Here is a 17,016-nt window from a genome sequence, read left to right as displayed (position 1 = left end):
CTCTGCCATCCTCGCCTTTATATTCTCATCTTAGTTCTCATCAGGCCTGCCTCTGACCCAGCCACTTATGTCCACGGGAACTGGAAGACTGGATCTAGCTCAGGGCTCCCTTCCATCTGTTCTCCCATTACTTCCCAGGGCTGGGAGCTGCAGTCTGGAACTCAGCAGATGGGGGGTTAAGACTGGTGCCCTGTCCTATCTCCTCCCCTCCCCGTCCCTGACTTCAAAGTCTCCATAAAGTCCTAATCACCATTTCCCTGACCCCATAGTGGCAGCTCCGTCCTCAGCTCTTGGCTGTTTCAGAACAGCAGACGCTCAGCACTGGTCCGGCAACCCACGCTCCATCTGCAGCCATCTCCTAGGGTAAGCACCAGCATGCTGAGGACCGGTAAGGCCAGCAGTCCCTGCTCTTCCAGGAGAAAAGGGCAAGTAGGACTAGAAGTTGACTCAAGCGGGGAGTTGTCTCATGGTTGGACACTCCACAGGCAGAACCTCTGGTCTGAGGACCAGGACTCTGGGACTCGGTCTAGTTTGTGATCAGAGCAGACATTTATCGGGGTTAGCAAGGAGAGGAATAGGGGCCACCAGCCCAGGAGTGAGGGATTTATACTGGGAAGGACCTGGAAACAGGGTAGCAGCTCAGGGACCACAAGTAAATTTGTTCCTTAAGTATTAATGTGCAAAATCTATGCTGAATTGCACATAAATCAATGTCCAATCATTTAAATCTCTAGCTCTTGTGATTTGGTGTCCAGGGCTGTGGAGCTGTCTGGGATGGCTCTAGCTCCCTGGGGCCACAGATTCTGCTCTGTAGCTCCCTCAGGAATGAACGCCACAGACCAGTCCCAAGGCCAGTGATGGCCCCAAAGTTCAAGGCCTGTTTCTCCATACTCATCTGAGAATTTTTCCAGCTGCTATTCTTGGCCCAGGGATCACACCCATAGGGATGCAGATGGGGGAGGGAGAAGCAAACAGCAAGTCAGAATGAGTGGAGGAAGAGGCACATGTTAGGAAGAAGAGATGGAGAGAAATCGTGCTAGTGGCCCAGCCATATGAGACAGGATACCTGGGACATCTTCCCAATTACAAGCTGTTAGGCATGCTAAGAGAGGGTCTTACCAGGTAACCCCTCCCTTCCACCCCAGGCTGAGGAGTCTAGGGGGGCCAGGAAAATGTCTGCCAACAAAGGCTGGTGGGTGCCACCTGAGGGCGAAGACAGCGTGTCTGAGAAATTCCTGAGGAAGACCAAGGAGTTTCCGCTGGTGCCTGTAGGTAAGCAGGGGAAGGAAGGAAATGGGGGGCATGGGGGCCTTCTCTCAGGGAGAACATGTCTCCTAGCCCTTCCAAAGGAGTAGGAAGCAGAGGTCAGAGAACTCAAATAGTCCTACCATTGAACAATCAACAGCTGAGTGAACCAAAGGCAAAGAAGATGCCAAGGGACAAAGGGACATACCCTTGCGATAAAATAATGAAGAGTCTGGATGGGTGAAGGTGGCGGCCATCCAAGTAAGCTAGCGCATGGGATATGGGAAACTTGGCGCACGAACACCAATGTCAAGATGGGAAGGGTCAGAGGAACAGCAGTTTGAAGTCCCCCAGGGCTTTGTTCCTCAAGGCCCTGGGAGAGAAGGAAAACAGCTGCACTAGGAAGGATGTGGGGGCCAGTCATGGCTGGAAAAGGGCCCAGAGCAGAGCTAATGGGAGTGGAGAAGTTGTGAGGATGGGCCATTTGTATATGGGAAGGGACATCATTGGAAGGAAGCAGCCACCCTGGAAATGCCATTGAGGGAAAACAACTCAATATTCTAACGATAACCCCTCATCCCACCCCAGCTACTCTAAAGCAGCTGTTTATCCAAGTGCCCAGTCTGCCAAGTAAGGTCTCTCTCATCAGGGGAGCCACTATGCTTGGTGGCTGAGGCCCAGGGATCATGTTCTCTGTCTACAGGCTTGGCAGGCTGCCTGGTGGTGGCAGCATACAGGATTTACCAGCTGAAGGCTCGAGGTTCCACCAAAATGTCCATACATCTGATTCACACCCGAGTGGCAGCTCAGGCCTGTGCTGTGGGTGCAATCATGCTGGGTGAGTAGCCTGGCAAGAGGTGGGGGTGGGTGGTCACAGGAGAATGAGGGCAAAACAGATCAAGCAAAGTCTAGCTGTGAGTCCTGACAGTTAAGGGCCATGATTTAAGTCCCTCTTCCCTATACTTGGCCCCTCATCAAGTTCTTGGTAGAACCCTCATACAAATACATTTCCAGGGTTCTCTGTTTTAATCTCCTGCCCTAGGCTCAGGGGGATGGTGTGCAGTCTGTCTCATAACAGTTTTCCTAAGAGGTGAGAAAAATCATGCATCAAGATTTTTGCTGAATTTCTCTTCCTCTCGGGATCAAAAGGCAGATAGCACTTGCTAACTGTGTGACAGTGGTCAAATCCCGCTCCTTGACCCCGTTTCCCATGTCCAACATGGTATTACATAACCACACCTGGCTTGTCTACCTCCCAGGTTTCTGGCAGACAGAGAATATATGTGCAAGTGCTTTGTGAACCAGCAACTACAGGGAGTGATCTCAGATGTTTCCCTAGGCTGTGTGGTCAGGTGCTTGGAGCAACTGTCGTGACTGACCTAGGGCAGAAAGATAAGAGGGGACGCTGGACTCTCAAGGGAGCGGCCAGAGTGGAGCACCTATCACACGGCAGCTGTTATCCTCTGCACACCTGGGGCAAACAGAGGAGGGTGAAGGGTTTGACGCCAAGGGGCACTTTTCCTCTTCCTCACACAGGTGCTGTGTACACGATGTACAGGGACTACACCAAGAGAACGGCACAGGACACCGGGGAGAAGTAGGATTCCCACAGGGCTGGGGAGGTCAGACCCCTTAAATCAACCCCTGGTATGCTCCTAATAAAGTACTTTTAGAGGAAAATCAGTAGTCTCTTCTATACTCGGGGGAAAGAGGGGTTGATGGGGGCTGGTAGAAGGACCTGGAGCAAAGGTCTCAAAACCAAAGAGTTCTAACCCCCAACTCCAGGGCAAGGGAGATTCTTAAAGGGCAGTGGTCTCATGAGGAAGAGGTGTTAGCCCTAGCAGACCTCTGACCCCAGAAAACCAACGACTGCCAAGCCACCTCAGGTCCGACCCAGAAGGACCATGGCACAGAGACGACAGGATGCCAGAGGTGGGGGCAGTAAAGAGACCTTCACGTTCATGGGAACACTGACTCAGGAGGCGGCTGTCCTCCCCTCACAGGCTGCTTCCCTGGGGGCCCAGGCAGGAAGGAGACTACAGCTGGGAGCAAAGACAGTGACGTCTCATGGGAGACCATATCTCTCCAGAACCCAGTGCCAGGACTAGGCTGTGCTGGAGGGAAGGGGGCGGGGATGAAAGGAGCAGAGCCAGGCAGAGGTCAGAATGTTCTGTTCACTTACAAAGTTTGTCTAAGGTCAAATTTGTAAAAAATAAAATTCCACGTAAATCCTGAAGACAGGGCCTCTTGGGGTTAAACACTTTCATCCCCTTCTCCTTCCCTAAGCCCAAGCTCCTCTCTGTTCCCTGGGAATGGAGCCAGGCAGAGGCCACGCTGGAGGTTCTTGGGTTGTTAAAGAAGGCAACAGCAGCTCCCAGATGCTCTCTGACAACATCAAGTCCAAGCACGCGGGTCCCAGCTTCAAGTCCAAGAGCTGCAGCGCACTGCAGGGAGCAGGGACTGCCAGGTGTGCCTGCATTCACATGGGGTAATTGAGCACAACATCCTGCTTGGCAAGCTCCAGCAACATAGGATCATCGAAGAACTTGCTGATGCTCACATCTTCACTCAGGCCCTGCAGAGAATGGGGGCAAATGCGAGAATGAGCCCCACGCAGTGGCTGACTGAGCGGGGGCCAGCCTGAGCCCTGTGCTAGAGTGGGACAGAGGCTCAGCTGACTGCCTCAGGAGCCATGCCTTCAGGGTATCTCACAGGAGAGAAGGCCCTCCTTCCCCAGCCAGATTGGGCCCAGGTCTGGCTGCCAGAGGACTCTACAGGTTGTATCTCTCTACACTGTGCAGTAAACTGTTCTCAATCTATTAGGCCTTGGCAGAATGGTCCAAAAGGAAGAACTGAAGAGAGATCCAACTCCTGCCGAGACCCTTGGTGGTTGAGGGATGGTGATGGGCCCAAGGGACAAATACCTTCCTACGACGGGTTTTGATCATGAATTCCCGGGCCAGGTGAGGAGCTGGCTGTGGCTCCAGGGGGCGGATGACAATGCTCTTGTCCAGAGGATCACCAGGTACAATCTGAAAAGCAAGGGGTTTTCAGATGGTCTGGGGAGACTTCACTGAGGACTCAGGCCTAGCTAGCATCAGGACGCTTTCCTAGGAAGTTGGAAGTCAGAGCTGTTGACTACCACAGCTTGGAAGGGGAATAGGTCATAAGGGAATTAGCCCTGAAGAGGTGGGAGGCCAAGAGAGTCAGCCTGTACCATTTTCTCACCTGCCAATGGTGGAAGACAGACAGGGAAAATGCCTGTCCCTGGGTATGAGTCCGCAGATCGGTTTCAAAGCCAAAAGAGTCGATGGCCGGAATGAAAGCTTTGATGGTGTAGAGAGGGGAGCCTGGGATGGGTGCATCCTGAGTCACGTGCCCCCTGAAACAGAGAAAAAGGCCAAGGCTGAGTTCCTGGTCTGGTAGAGGCCAAAAACAGAGGAGGAATCTGCCCTTAGCTGCATCTCAACCTGGAGTACCACCAAAGACAGAACAACCACGAATGCTCTACAAAGGGCAGAAAAGGGTTGGGGTGCTCAATGTAAACCCTGTGGAAGTCAAAGGGGCAGAAATCTCTAGGCAGAAGACAGGAGTTAGAACATGGACAGGACAGGGCCCTATGGACAGTCCCATCACTGATGCGCTTCAGTATTTCCCACAAGAGCTCTCAGAGGAGGGGGGCCTAAGAAAGGAATCTCAAATTTTATTCTGCAGTATTGCCCCATTCCCGTTCCCACTTCCACCTGAGAAATAAGCTAAGTTTCGGGACTGGAGAGGGTGGTGGAGGCCAATCTCTCCTTCCTCATGACAGCCAAGTTATTTCTTGCCCTCCTCTTGCTCGCAGCACTCTCCCTCATATAACTGGGACCACTCACCTGCGCCTGGCCAGTACGGTATAAACAGCAGAGACACAATCTGCAGGGGCCTGTACCTCTACAAAGTAGTAAGGCTCCATCAAACGAGGTGTGGCCTACAATACAGCAAGAAGAAAGGGTTCCTCAGCTTGGGAGAGGCTAAGGAGTGAGAACCTGGGTAAAGGGAAGGCTGGAGGGGATGCAGTCTAGGGGCTCCACAGGCTTGGTCCTCTACTGTCCCCTTGCGCAGGCCAGTGCCCCACAACCCTATTGTCTTACCATGAGGAAGGCTGAATAAACGACTCTTCTGGCTGTGGGGATGATCTGGCCCCCGCCCCGGTGCAGGGGCTCCTGGGCCACCACTGCATCCAGGATCTTAAACTTGACATTTCGAATCACTGAAAAGGAGATGGGGCAGCTGACTGAGAAGTGGTTCTGCGGCTGGCCAAAGGCCACAGCAAGGCAGTGAGGGATCTCATGCTACACTGTAGCCGTCTGGCAGCCACAAGAGATACGGCACAAAAATCACACCGGAGGTGGGAGTTCTAATAGGATATTCCAGGCCTGTAGCAGACGTCAGAAGCACACATTCAACAGTGCTTGTTTCAGGTCAGGCTCAGGTATCCTAAAGCTTTCCTAGCAGTTTATGTGCTTCTAATTATTTTTGGATACAGAATAAGTTCCAAGATTGCACATTGGGTCCCACAAAGTCCAACCCTGGTCTATGTTGTTGCTGTTGTGTGCTGTCGAGTTGATTCCAACTCACAGCGACCCTATAGGACAGAGTAGAGCTGTCCCATAGGGTTTCCAAGCTGTAATCTTTACAGAAGCAGATTGCCAGGTATTTCTCCCATGGAGCCACTGGTAGGTTCAAACTACTGACCTTTTGGTTAGCAGCTAAGCAGTTAACCGCTGAGCCACCAGTGCTCCTTCCCTGGTCTATAAACCACTCCAATCCTAACCTCCTCTTGATACTTCTTCTTAAACACACCCAAAGCTGGATCCTTCTCAGGAATGAGAAGCAAATGTCAGTCTAGAAATGGCTTCATTTCTAGGATGTACCAAGTGGTGGTAGCAGGACAGGGAGGCAGGAGATAGGAGGAAGCTGGCCCAGGACACAGGATGGCCCTGTGTACCCCAAGCTGCTTCTCCTGCCAGGTCCCAAAGATGAGCGATAAGCCTACCCCACCTCATAAGTCCAGGTGAGAGGACCCTACCTAGAGGACTAGGGTGGGGGAGGCACTGCTGGACTTACACTCATCACAGAGGGGACCCTCCCTGGTTCCCCACTGAAAACCTTGAACGATGCTGTCCTTCACTGAGCCCAGAAGAGCCTTGTCCACCTGCACAGAAACATGAGGGCTCCTTAGCAGTGACCCTGGCAACAGCCCAAGAGTTTAGAGGGAAGAGAAGGTGGGTCAGCTTGTAAGAGGTGTCTCCTTGGTCAGAGGACACAGAATACTTTTGAGAAAAGGAAAATGCTCTGTAGTTTCTCCCACCCAAGAGGTAAGCATCCACCACATAGTTCCCATCAGTTCTGCTGTACCTCAGAGGGCAGGGTATCATCCACCAGGATGTTGGGACCAGTGGCATCAGGCCCAAAGGCCCAGATGGAACGGGCAGCCAGCAGATCCCAATCGTACTTGGTCTGGAAGAACTCTCCCAGCTTCTTCCTGGAGGAAGGAGGAGAAAATGGAGGTGTCAGACATAGCTCTGTGGTTGTTGGCTCCTGGGGTCATGAAGCCTCCCTTCCTGGAGGACAATCACCTCATCCTATCCACCCTGTGCCTAAGACATAGTAATGGGGGGAGACAAAAGCACTTCCCAGAAGGATGTGTGGTACCAGAGACCCGGCAGGTAGGCTACGGTGTCCCTGTCTCCCTTCAGCCCTGGAATCAGAACCACCCTTTCACCTGTTCCATGTGATTTGGACCACCTCGTTCTCTATGTCCTCGGCGAGGCCCTTCTCAAGAGGCTCAGCAATCATGGTGATCTTGTTCCTAGTCAGAAAGGAAATGGTAATGAGGAGAGTTAGAACAAGCAGAAGGGGCATTCCTGAGAAAAGGGGATAAAGGGAACAGCACGGGGGCAGGGTAGAGCAAAAAGAGCTCTTCTCTGTCTTCTTTAATTTGAATCAACTTGTCTTTAAAAAAGCAAGGTTTGGGGCAAAGTTGTAGGATGGTCGTATTACAGAGAAGTGACAATTAAGAAACTCCTCTTGGGTATCCAAGGCAAAGAACTCCATAGCATCTTGTCCAAAGGCACAGGGATGAGAAGGATGGCATGGAACTCAAGTACCTAAGAATATCCCCTTCCCCTACCCCAAGATTTACAGGTCTAAGTTTTGCCTCTATTCCTACAGTGCTGTGGTTGGGGTGATGCTGGCAAGGGGTTGGGAGAGGAGGGTCCCTGTGGCTGTTAGTTCCAGGGACCCAGTGACTACCCAGCTTACTTCTTATTGGGAGTTTCAGCAAAGCACTTGAGGGAGGACGTTTCCACCACCGTCTCACAAAATGTGACAACTGGGTCAGCCACCTGAGAAATACATTGCATTGTTGGGGAGAAGTCTAATTCTGTTTGAAAGACAATCTTTTACTAAAGGGAATCCCAAAGTTTCTTCGACACTACTCGGAGAAAAACCCCTCTGCCCTAATCAGCGTAAGTGACAAGTACAAGAACGCTGCTTTACCTTGATGTCTATCTCTGAGTACATCTTTCGCAAATCATGCATCACACAGTCCAGGTAGAGCTCCCCAGTGCCCAGGATCACATGTTCGCCAGACTCTTCCACCTGAAACACAACCGCGCTGGTGGTCAAAACCTGGGCTCTCTTGTGGCAGCAAGCGCAGATACTACAACAGAATGACAGCTATAAGGTCAGAATCCAGGAGGGAGTGCCCAAACCCACTATCAGAAATAGCCAATGCTCAGCATCTGTTCCAGTGTCTTCAGGAAGGTTCAGTGGGGATCAGCAACCTATGAGTCAGACCATAAGACATCTGGACCACTCGGCATAGTGCTACCGGGTTTGAGGTCACTGATTTAATCCCCATCTTAGCCATTTAGGGAAAACCCTGCCCTATGTCCATGGACACAAGCTGACCCATTAGCCCTGGCCAGCTACTCAGGTTATGCTGGTAGGCTCAAGAGTGGGGAAGGATCAGAGTAATTCACTTTTCCTTCTATCTTTTCTGAAAAATCAATTCAAAGGGTACAATCCAAGAATATCCTTTTCCTATCTAAAGATACTTGTGGAAAACACACACATACCCCCCTCCCCACCAAAATAAACAAAAAACCAAAACAAAAACATGGGTCTTGCCCTGCCTTCAAATGACAGTAACAAGCAGAACAGCTCCTCACATAGGCTGCCGAGGGAAGCATATCAGAGACACTGATAGAGTCAAAGCAGTGAGCAGCACAGAAAATTTAGCTGGGCCAGGGGGGGCTCGGTAGCTGCTGCAGACCTCGAGCGTACCTTGGTGGTGAGGGATGGGTAGCTCTTGTTGACCTTGCGTAGGCCGTCGAGCATCTTGGGCAGCTCTGATGGGTTGACTGGCTCCACAGCAATCTTGATCACAGATGTGGTGTTGAACTTCAAGGGCCGGAAAATCTGAGCCTGACATCCAAAATGCAGAGGAGTGAGGGCACCTGGCCTGAGTAGGCACAGAAGGAAGTGCAGAGGTAAAAGAGGGTCTGAGGACTTGCTTAATATCAGACTATTTCCAACCAGGAGCCAAGGTGCTGCTTGGGGCCACTTAAGGGCCATTTATTCCCATCCATTTGGCAGAACAAAGACAGGAAGAAAGAATAGAAGGAGCTCTTCCTAATTCCTAGTATCTGAGCCAAGCACAGGGAGAATACAGCACAGTCGGACCTAGAAGGTTGCTTCCTTCCTGGAACCAGGAAGTGGCAGGGACTCTGGGTGAGTCCTCCCCTAGTTCTGCCGCGTGCTGCTCATGTGTACTGTGCTTCCCTGTGACCCTTTAGCATAAGCCAGTCTCACTTGCTTCTTCAGAAACTCTACCTCCTCATTTCCTCGAGGTTCAGTGATGGTCGCTGTTTTCACAATTGGTTGATCAACACCTTCAATCAGAACCCAGTTGCCAGCTGGAACACGGTTCACCTCAATGTGGTACCTGGAGCAACATCCAGTAAACAATGGAACTAGGGCAGAGCATTCATTCCATAAAAATTTACTGAGCACCTGCTATGTGCAAGGCACTGAGCCAGGAGCAGGGATGAACAAAACAGATACATTCTAGCAGAGATGAGAAGCAATAAACAATCAGAGACCATACATATATGTGATTGCAAACTGTGATGAGGGCTATGAAAGAAAAGTGAAAGGTATGATATGAGGCTATAACGGGAAAACCTAGTTTCGACTGAAGATTCATGGTAAGCAAGGTTTTCCTCACAGTGTAGAATATAAGAGATGCCAAAAGCATCACAGAACTAGAAGATAACTTCAATTCCCCTAGTTCTTCAATCTTCTTCTGCCTCCTAGGGGACGAGGTTGGATTTGGAGGAGGGAAAAGGAGCTGTTGGCGAGGCACAGCAGCCTTGTCAGGGAACAGGACTCAGCTCTGCTTGCCAAACGAAATGCCAAACTTACGAGCTGACAAGCAGCCCAGTGAAGTCTATTTTGGTCAAAGAGTAGACAGTGGAGGTTAGGAAGCAATTTCTTTTGGGAAGAAACCTAAAGGTTATGGCTTAAGGAACACAGAAAAGGAATTGAAGAGAGGATTAAGATGAGCAAAAATGGCAATCCTGACACACCTGTCATACAAGACACCCAAAATGCAAAGGCAAGGCTATTGACATTATCCCAGCAGTAGCTGCCTTCTTGGCCCTAGCAATCTTGCGTAGTAAGAACTAGAAGTCAATAGATCTGCTGAGGGATCATCTTAGCCCCTACAGTAGAAAGCCAGGCAGCTATTGGGTTTCCAAGGAGGACTACACCTTCCAATTCTTTGGGGCAGTCCGAGGGTAGAGGCCAAGGCATGTCCCTGAGGCTCTGTGGGCATACCTGGCCACAGAGATCCAAAGGCGGCCCACGGTGCATATCTGTGAGTCTTCCTCATCCTCCAGGGTGTAGTTCTCCCCAAGAACCTTCACAGGCTGCCCAGCATGGATAGTGCCACTCAGCACCCGGCCAAAGGCATGAAATTGAACTCCATCATCTGTGCTGTACATCTTGGTAGTATGGCACATCAAGGGACCCTGGAGGAGGGGACAGAGTGCAGCCTGAACCACACATACCTTCTGGGTAAGTACTACTGTCTCCCCCTCCCTTGACAACAATGGCACGAGCTCTCTGAGGAGGTAGTCAGGACCTAGAAGAATAGATGTCGATCTCCTAGGAAAATTCCAAACAATGTTCTATTCCCTCCTTAGTTAATGGAATCCTTAGGCATAGGGGAAAAAAAAATTCCCCCCTTTTCTGGACAAATAAGGGCCATGAGAAAGAGAAGCAGACTTAGGATGGCAGACTGGCTTAGGGGACAAGATTACTTGCCCCAAAGTTCCTCTGAAGATGTAACTCACAATTATCAACTGGCCATCTGTTTATGCTGAGAAACTGGTTTGCCTGAGGAATGGCTGGGAAAGATTTTTTTGAGCCAGCTACCAAGGCTAGGTACCATTTGTTGAATCTTTACTATTGCCCAGGCACCATGCGAACACAACTTTAACATTTCCTTAATCTTATTTAATTCTCATAAAAACCACTTACATGTCATTCTCCTCATTTTATAGACCAAGACTCTTAACGGTCAGAAAGAATGGGTAATGTTCCCAAGGTCATACCACTAGCAGTTGCAACATCCAGCTTTGAATTCAGGTCTGTTTGCCTATGCTCATGAGGAGGGACAGGAATGCTCATGAGAGACAGGAAAGAGTAGAAAAAAATCAGAGAACTGGGGGCGCCATGTCCCCTTACATCAGGGTCACAGTCACTCATGGCCTCCCCGAGGTCGGAGTCCACGCCGCCAGTGTAGGTGTGCTCGATCTTGGGCTTGGCGCCCACCTTTGGAGAGGGGATATGCTGTACACACATGTCCACAAAGCCTGTGGAGGGAGAGTAGGAAGCCATTACTGTACTCATTCAGAGGGGGAAGTGAACAATGAGATACTGATCCTCTCATGATGGTCAGAAAGCTACAAATGATGGGACTGATTTCCAGCTCTAAAAAGCTACAGTTCTATGATTCTAGGAAGCAGTACCGTTTCCTGGGAGTATGCTGCTAAGAGATTTAGAGTCACACTGAAAGATTAAGAAGCAAGTTTCAGTGATCTGTGGGTCCCTGGAATTTAACTGACAACAACTTTAAGTGTCTCTATCAATCCATGACTTTTTATCGAACATTAGCATTTACTGAACACTTAGACTGAGCTAAGTAAGTACCCCATCTCTTCTTTCTAGATCTACTTAAAACTCTTCCCCTGTGAGAAATAATGTCTATGTGTCTGTTCAAGAAAATTACTCTGTTTTCCTAGCACACACTAAACCATACAAGAGGACCCTGGGGGCAGGCATGTCTGCTTTTCCTTGGTATCTTGTATTCAGACTGATGGCCAGGCCAGAATGGGCTACCAAAACTATGCCGAGGACCCTCAGCAATTGCCTCTTCCGATGACCTCATTTTATACATTAGAAATCAGAATCACAGAGGAATTAGGTGGCCAGCCCAGAGTCACCCCAGGATTAAGACTCAGATTTTTTCTCAACCAGGCCAGTGTTCTTTCTACTGTAACGTCTGCCTTCTGTGTAACTAAAATACAGGAGGAAGAAACTCAGAGGAAACAGAAATTTGGGTCTATAACCCAAGTCTCCTAAGTCTAGCCCAGTGGTTTTTTCCACTATCTCACACCACCCAGAGACTACCTTTCTGACTATCACCTGGCAAATACAATACCTCAGTGTCTGTCTCCTCATCTCCTTTACTTGTATGATCCTCTTGGCAGGGGAATTTAATTGCTTTGGGTTCCCAAGATAACACATTTTTTTAAATTTCTTTTTCTTTGTATTTAATTTATTTTGTTGTTGTTGTTATTGAGAATACACACAGCGGAACATACACCAATTCAAGTTTCTACATGTACAGTTCAGTGACATAGATTACATTCTTTGAGCTCTGCAATCATTCTCATCCTCCTTTTCTGAGTCGTTCCTCCATTAACTCACTGCCCCCTAAGGTTCCTATCTAATCTTTTGAGTTGCTGTTGATCACATATAGATAAGTTCTTCAAACAGCCTAAGGCTCAAGGCAGACATTCTTTACCGGTTAAGCTAAACTATCATTTGGTTTTAAGAAGACTTCAGGGGATATTTTTGGTTTAAGGTTTAAAGATTATCTCAGGACAATAGTTTCGGAGTTTCATCAAGCCTCCATGGCTCCAGAAGGTCTGGATTCCATGAGAATTTGAGCCAAAGATAGAATACTTGGTCCCATCCACTAAGGAAAGAAGCTAGGAAAGAACTCAGGTATTATGTATCCTGATCTGTGGTTTATTTACAAGAGCCTTAGATCTCTGACCATGACTGCAGGGCGGGGAAAAGCTCCCCATGATATATATGGCTGAACATGATGGTGGTGATGTTAAGAGGGGGCCATGGGCTGTTCATTACCCGTGAACTCGCCAAAGAACTTTTTGCAGACCAGCCTGAGCAGCGGGCGGATGTTAAGCTTCAGCTCCTCCTTGGTCAGGTGGATGCCAAGTTCATCCAGGGTCCTCGGGAGGCTGGTGTCCACATCACCCACAACCTGTGAAGGTACCAGATACCAGGTCAGCTATAGCACTAAAGGAACAGTGGCCCCATGTGGTACTCCACGGGAGGAAAAGGGCAGGCCAAAGGGTGACTCAAAGAACTACTGCACTAGGTTCTCTACAGGCAGAGCTCCTGGGAAGGATGATAGGTTGGTTTCAGGAGAGTCTTTGGTACTTACCCTTCAAACCAACCCTGGGTGAAGCAAGCTTGCTTAAGTCCCCACGCCCGCCAATAAACCAGGCACCCTCAGACTGACTACTGCCAGTGCTGCCCCCTAGTGTTTGACAAGCAGCACTTCCTCCCACTCAGAAAGTCCCTCAGGCCTCCCTATTTAGACTTCTCATTTGGAGGAATCACTGCACTGGAAGGAACCAAAAAAGGCCACCTAGCAGTCCATCCCCCGTCAGGGCAGGGCCAAGATAAATCACCCTCAGCAGACTCAAGGTCTCCACCGAGGCAGATTCTGTAAATTTCTTTTATTAATCTATTCCAGACTGACATAAGATGCTAATATTTTTCAGCACGAATAGGTTTTAGTCTTGTTACTTTGCCTTGTTACGTTCTGCCAGTTTGTCAGTTGGAATGGCCACACATTTTTTTTCTTTGCTTTCATTGTGCAGTGCTTATTAAAACTTGTACATTTTAAATTGTCTGAGAAGAAAGGCCTGTATGAAAAATTCCTATATAACATTATCACCCGCCTTCAGTCCTGCCTTTTAACTATCACAAATTCATATAAATGCAATGTTATACTGTTCTTTGAAGCATCCCATGTTTAACTGCATCCTTACCACTTTCTGATGCCTCCTTTTCAATCTGACAAACCATCACACACGTACACGGCCAGAATAGTCATTAAAACAAAGCTCATATAGCCATTCTTCGAATGGCTGCAACAAACTTCATTTTAAGGAATGTATCATTTAATCAGATTCTCACTGATGAACACTTATATCTAGTTTTTTCCCCCCTTTACCTGCTGTTATAAACAACACTATGACAAAAATATACATACATATATATATATACATATACATAGCCTGGAGAATGTTCACAATTATGTATCTCTGTAAGTCAAATTCTCTTAACCGAAATTTTAAATGTCACATTCTTCTGAGTAGTCAAGCTCTTTCCAAGAAATTCCTCTAGCTCATGCCTTTCCTTTCTTTCATACCTTCCCCTTTGACCCTGATTTCAACAGCACTTAGAATACTGCACTGTCCTTGATCCAAAAGAATAAACAACTGGTGATCAACCACCTTCAAATTTAATAAAACTGAGTGGGTATGGGGTAGAGGGAGTCTGTGTTCAGCAACTTTTCCACCTTGTGCCTGGAATGGCAGACCTGCACCAGGTGGTCTGACACACTCACCTGAGCGAGGATCTTATAAAGGGGTTCCAAGATAAACTCCACAAAGCTCCTCTGGGAGCTGCTGGTGGGGGCCTTTTTTGTGAACTTTCTCCTAGAGAAAAAGGAGAGTCATGAGTGCTCTAGGAGGGAGAAGGCAGTGTCACCAACCCTGAGGGTTAATTTCCCAAGTTCTGAATCTGAGCAGGGATCAAGGGGAAGGAACGATGTGCATGTGATCGTAAAATTCCCGAAGAGAGACTGCTGAGAGGCCATATGGTTATAGATCTCATGCATCCCTAAGCTAAGCTGTGAAGACCTCAAAAGAAACAGCCTCTCAACTGTTAGAGCTCATGAGACTAACCTGCTTAGGGGAGGGAAGATGAAAGCTCACCTCTAAGAGCAGGTTTTAACCTTAGGGACACTTTCTCTATCTGTCCTCACTGGAAAAACGGGATCAACCCTCTGGAGTCGCAACGCACACCTACTTACGTCTTGGGGTTGAAGTAGATGTCACCCCAGAGTCTTTTAGCAAATTCCTGGTAATTAATGTCACCTATAAGAGAAGCAACACAATTATAATCTATCTAGCAAATTCTGTTTCAGCTGCCACAAGTGGTTCATAACTGAGGAATTCTAACACCTTCCTTTCCAGGGTACAAGGTCAGCAGTTTGAATCCACCAGCCACTCCTTGGAAACCTGATGGGGCAGTTCTACTCTGTCCTAGAGGGTTGCCATGAGTCAGAATCAACTTGACGGCAAGAGGTTTGATTTTTTTGGTTTTATTGCTACATTTATCACTCTGTTGTATTATAACCACTGGCTTGAGTTTCTTGAGGGCAAGAACTGTGCTTACCACATGAAAGTTTCATAAATGTTTACTGAAAAAATGAGTGAACATCTCTCAAATACATGTCCTCGTTTTTGGTCTCACAGATAACACTAATCTAGCACTCATAATCTTATATGTATCGACAAAAACGTCTAAACAGTGTCCCTTCCTGTATTGTCCTCCCTCTGCTCTATCTTTCATACAGCTTTGCATGCATTGCCCCAACCCAATCTTTAATATCTCCTAACTGCCTACAGGATAAAATCTAAAGCCCTTAACCTGGCATTCCATACCCTCCTCAACATGGCCTTAACCCATCCTGTGAACATCTTTAACTTTTCTCCTTGGTGAAAACAGTCCACTGTGACCTGAACAGGCCATGGTCAACACCAGCTGCCTCCTCTCCCAATCCTGCAAGTTTGGAATTCCTGGCGCCCTACTCTGCTTGTCTAAGCCTTCACGCAGTCTTCCCTGCCAGCCGCCTAGGCCATCTGGGCTGACTCCACACTCCGAGTTCCTGCAGCTCTACCTGCCTACAGCAGCTACTTGGCACTCAGCCCACGCCACCTTACAGTGCCATTCATTGCTCTGTGGGATTCCGTCCACCCAGTGAATAAAGTTCCTAGAAGTCAGAGATCATTCATCATGCCTTGTATTTCTATCATGAGGACATAGTACTCAATTTTGGTAGTATGATGTAATAGAAAGAGCACCAAAGTAGATTCAAGTTCCAACTCCATCAACAAGTTCTACAGCCTCGGACTTAGTTTCCTCATATGGAAAATGAAGAAGAAGGTTGATTACCTCCAGAAAGTAACTGGTTACCTGAGGGATAAGAGTGACAAGGTAACTTTTTTCTATATATTCTTCCGTATTAACTTTTGAATTTTGAACCATTTGAGTGTATTGTGTATTCAAAATAAGTAAAAGTTAAATATTAAAAACAAAAACGAAGGGGAAGGACTGACTCTGATATTCTCTCCAGTGCTGACTTTCTAGAAGTCCATACATGGTTTCTCACGGTAATGATGTGGGAGCCCACAGCTGGGCTCCTTTGTAAACTAACAGTGGGTCAAAGATGAGTAATAATCTCTCTTGAGGCTCAGGGTAATTTTGAATCAGAAATGGAATCATCTCTACATTATAATAGAAAACTTCTTAGATTTTGCTTCACACGCTGATGCAAAGGACATTCAGGAACACATACATTTCTACTGAACGCTTGTTCAGATGAATGGTATTTATTGTCCATCTACCCCCCCCTTTTTTTTTAAAGAGTCATCTGGAAACAAACAAATGTATAATGACAGGAAAATGGTTACATCATAGTACACCCACTCCTCACTTATCAACTGGTTAGGTTCCAAAGACCAGATAGCTATGCGAAAATTGGCTTTATATGAAAATAGAGGATTTTTTTTCTGTTTTCAGACCACCTATTTGTCTGATTTTTTTAATTTAGAAAATATGATCATAGAAATAATAACAGCTAAGATTTACTGTTGTGCTCATCATTGTGATGAATCCAGTTATGGATTATTTCTCTGCAGAGGAGGCTTGGAGGAGACAAAGCTGGATAAAGCCGGGCTGTATGACTAGAGAGCCCCTGGCTTAACCACTTCACCTTCCTCCTGTGCTGGGTCAGAGCTTCCCTCACAAAGTCGCCTACAGGGCTCCACTCCCACCCCTGCAAACCCTGAGTTGAGGATCCTGGAGCCTGCTCTGCCCTCTGGGCCTGGTGAGTCACCAAAGCTCTGGGCTTCCTGCAAGGGTGAGGGTGCTGGGGTCCTGGCTGAGTACCTGGCCCCACTAAAGCAGAGGCTTCAGGCCCAGTTCGGCTCACTCTGGGATGTCATTAAACTTGCACCCATTTCTTCCAAACACCCTCTCTGATGTCTCTCTTTCCTCCTTTCCTACCCCACAGCAATCTGAGCTGCAGGGCATCGGGCCACATAGGAGCTG

At 48.1% G+C, this 17,016-nt stretch overlaps 2 protein-coding genes across 2 annotated transcripts in view; one reads left to right on the top strand and one right to left on the bottom strand.

Annotated features, from left to right (window-relative positions):
• Nucleotides 1–1,172: 1,172 nt before the first annotated feature.
• HIGD1B (HIG1 hypoxia inducible domain family member 1B) lies at nucleotides 1,173–2,846 on the top strand. The gene is made up of 3 exons (XM_004374287.1): nucleotides 1,173–1,272; nucleotides 1,949–2,083; nucleotides 2,782–2,846. Exons 1-3 carry the CDS (start codon nucleotides 1,173–1,175, stop codon nucleotides 2,844–2,846), a joined length of 300 nt encoding a protein of 99 aa, XP_004374344.1.
• A 559-nt stretch (nucleotides 2,847–3,405) lies between these two features.
• EFTUD2 (elongation factor Tu GTP binding domain containing 2) overlaps nucleotides 3,406–17,016 on the bottom strand; it is a 38,238-nt gene continuing 24,627 nt past the window's right edge. Inside the window, exons 12-28 of the mRNA XM_004374283.2 lie at nucleotides 14,714–14,777; nucleotides 14,246–14,336; nucleotides 12,733–12,868; nucleotides 11,044–11,171; nucleotides 10,132–10,325; nucleotides 9,127–9,238; nucleotides 8,578–8,718; nucleotides 7,789–7,890; nucleotides 7,552–7,634; nucleotides 7,013–7,099; nucleotides 6,646–6,772; nucleotides 6,355–6,442; nucleotides 5,379–5,497; nucleotides 5,121–5,215; nucleotides 4,474–4,627; nucleotides 4,170–4,277; nucleotides 3,406–3,820 (exon numbers count right to left, since the gene is read on the bottom strand). Of these exons, the coding sequence (XP_004374340.1) occupies nucleotides 3,725–3,820; nucleotides 4,170–4,277; nucleotides 4,474–4,627; nucleotides 5,121–5,215; nucleotides 5,379–5,497; nucleotides 6,355–6,442; nucleotides 6,646–6,772; nucleotides 7,013–7,099; nucleotides 7,552–7,634; nucleotides 7,789–7,890; nucleotides 8,578–8,718; nucleotides 9,127–9,238; nucleotides 10,132–10,325; nucleotides 11,044–11,171; nucleotides 12,733–12,868; nucleotides 14,246–14,336; nucleotides 14,714–14,777 (1,925 nt within the window). The 3' untranslated portion in view covers nucleotides 3,406–3,724. The remainder of the gene's footprint in view (nucleotides 3,821–4,169; nucleotides 4,278–4,473; nucleotides 4,628–5,120; nucleotides 5,216–5,378; nucleotides 5,498–6,354; nucleotides 6,443–6,645; nucleotides 6,773–7,012; nucleotides 7,100–7,551; nucleotides 7,635–7,788; nucleotides 7,891–8,577; nucleotides 8,719–9,126; nucleotides 9,239–10,131; nucleotides 10,326–11,043; nucleotides 11,172–12,732; nucleotides 12,869–14,245; nucleotides 14,337–14,713; nucleotides 14,778–17,016) is intronic.

Source organism: Trichechus manatus, unplaced genomic scaffold (genome assembly GCF_000243295.1).
Source record: "Trichechus manatus latirostris isolate Lorelei unplaced genomic scaffold, TriManLat1.0 scaffold00028, whole genome shotgun sequence".
NCBI lineage: Eukaryota > Metazoa > Chordata > Mammalia > Sirenia > Trichechidae > Trichechus > Trichechus manatus.
The sequence above is the reverse complement of the archived record's forward strand: the minus strand, read 5'-3'. Positions and strand labels throughout refer to the sequence as shown.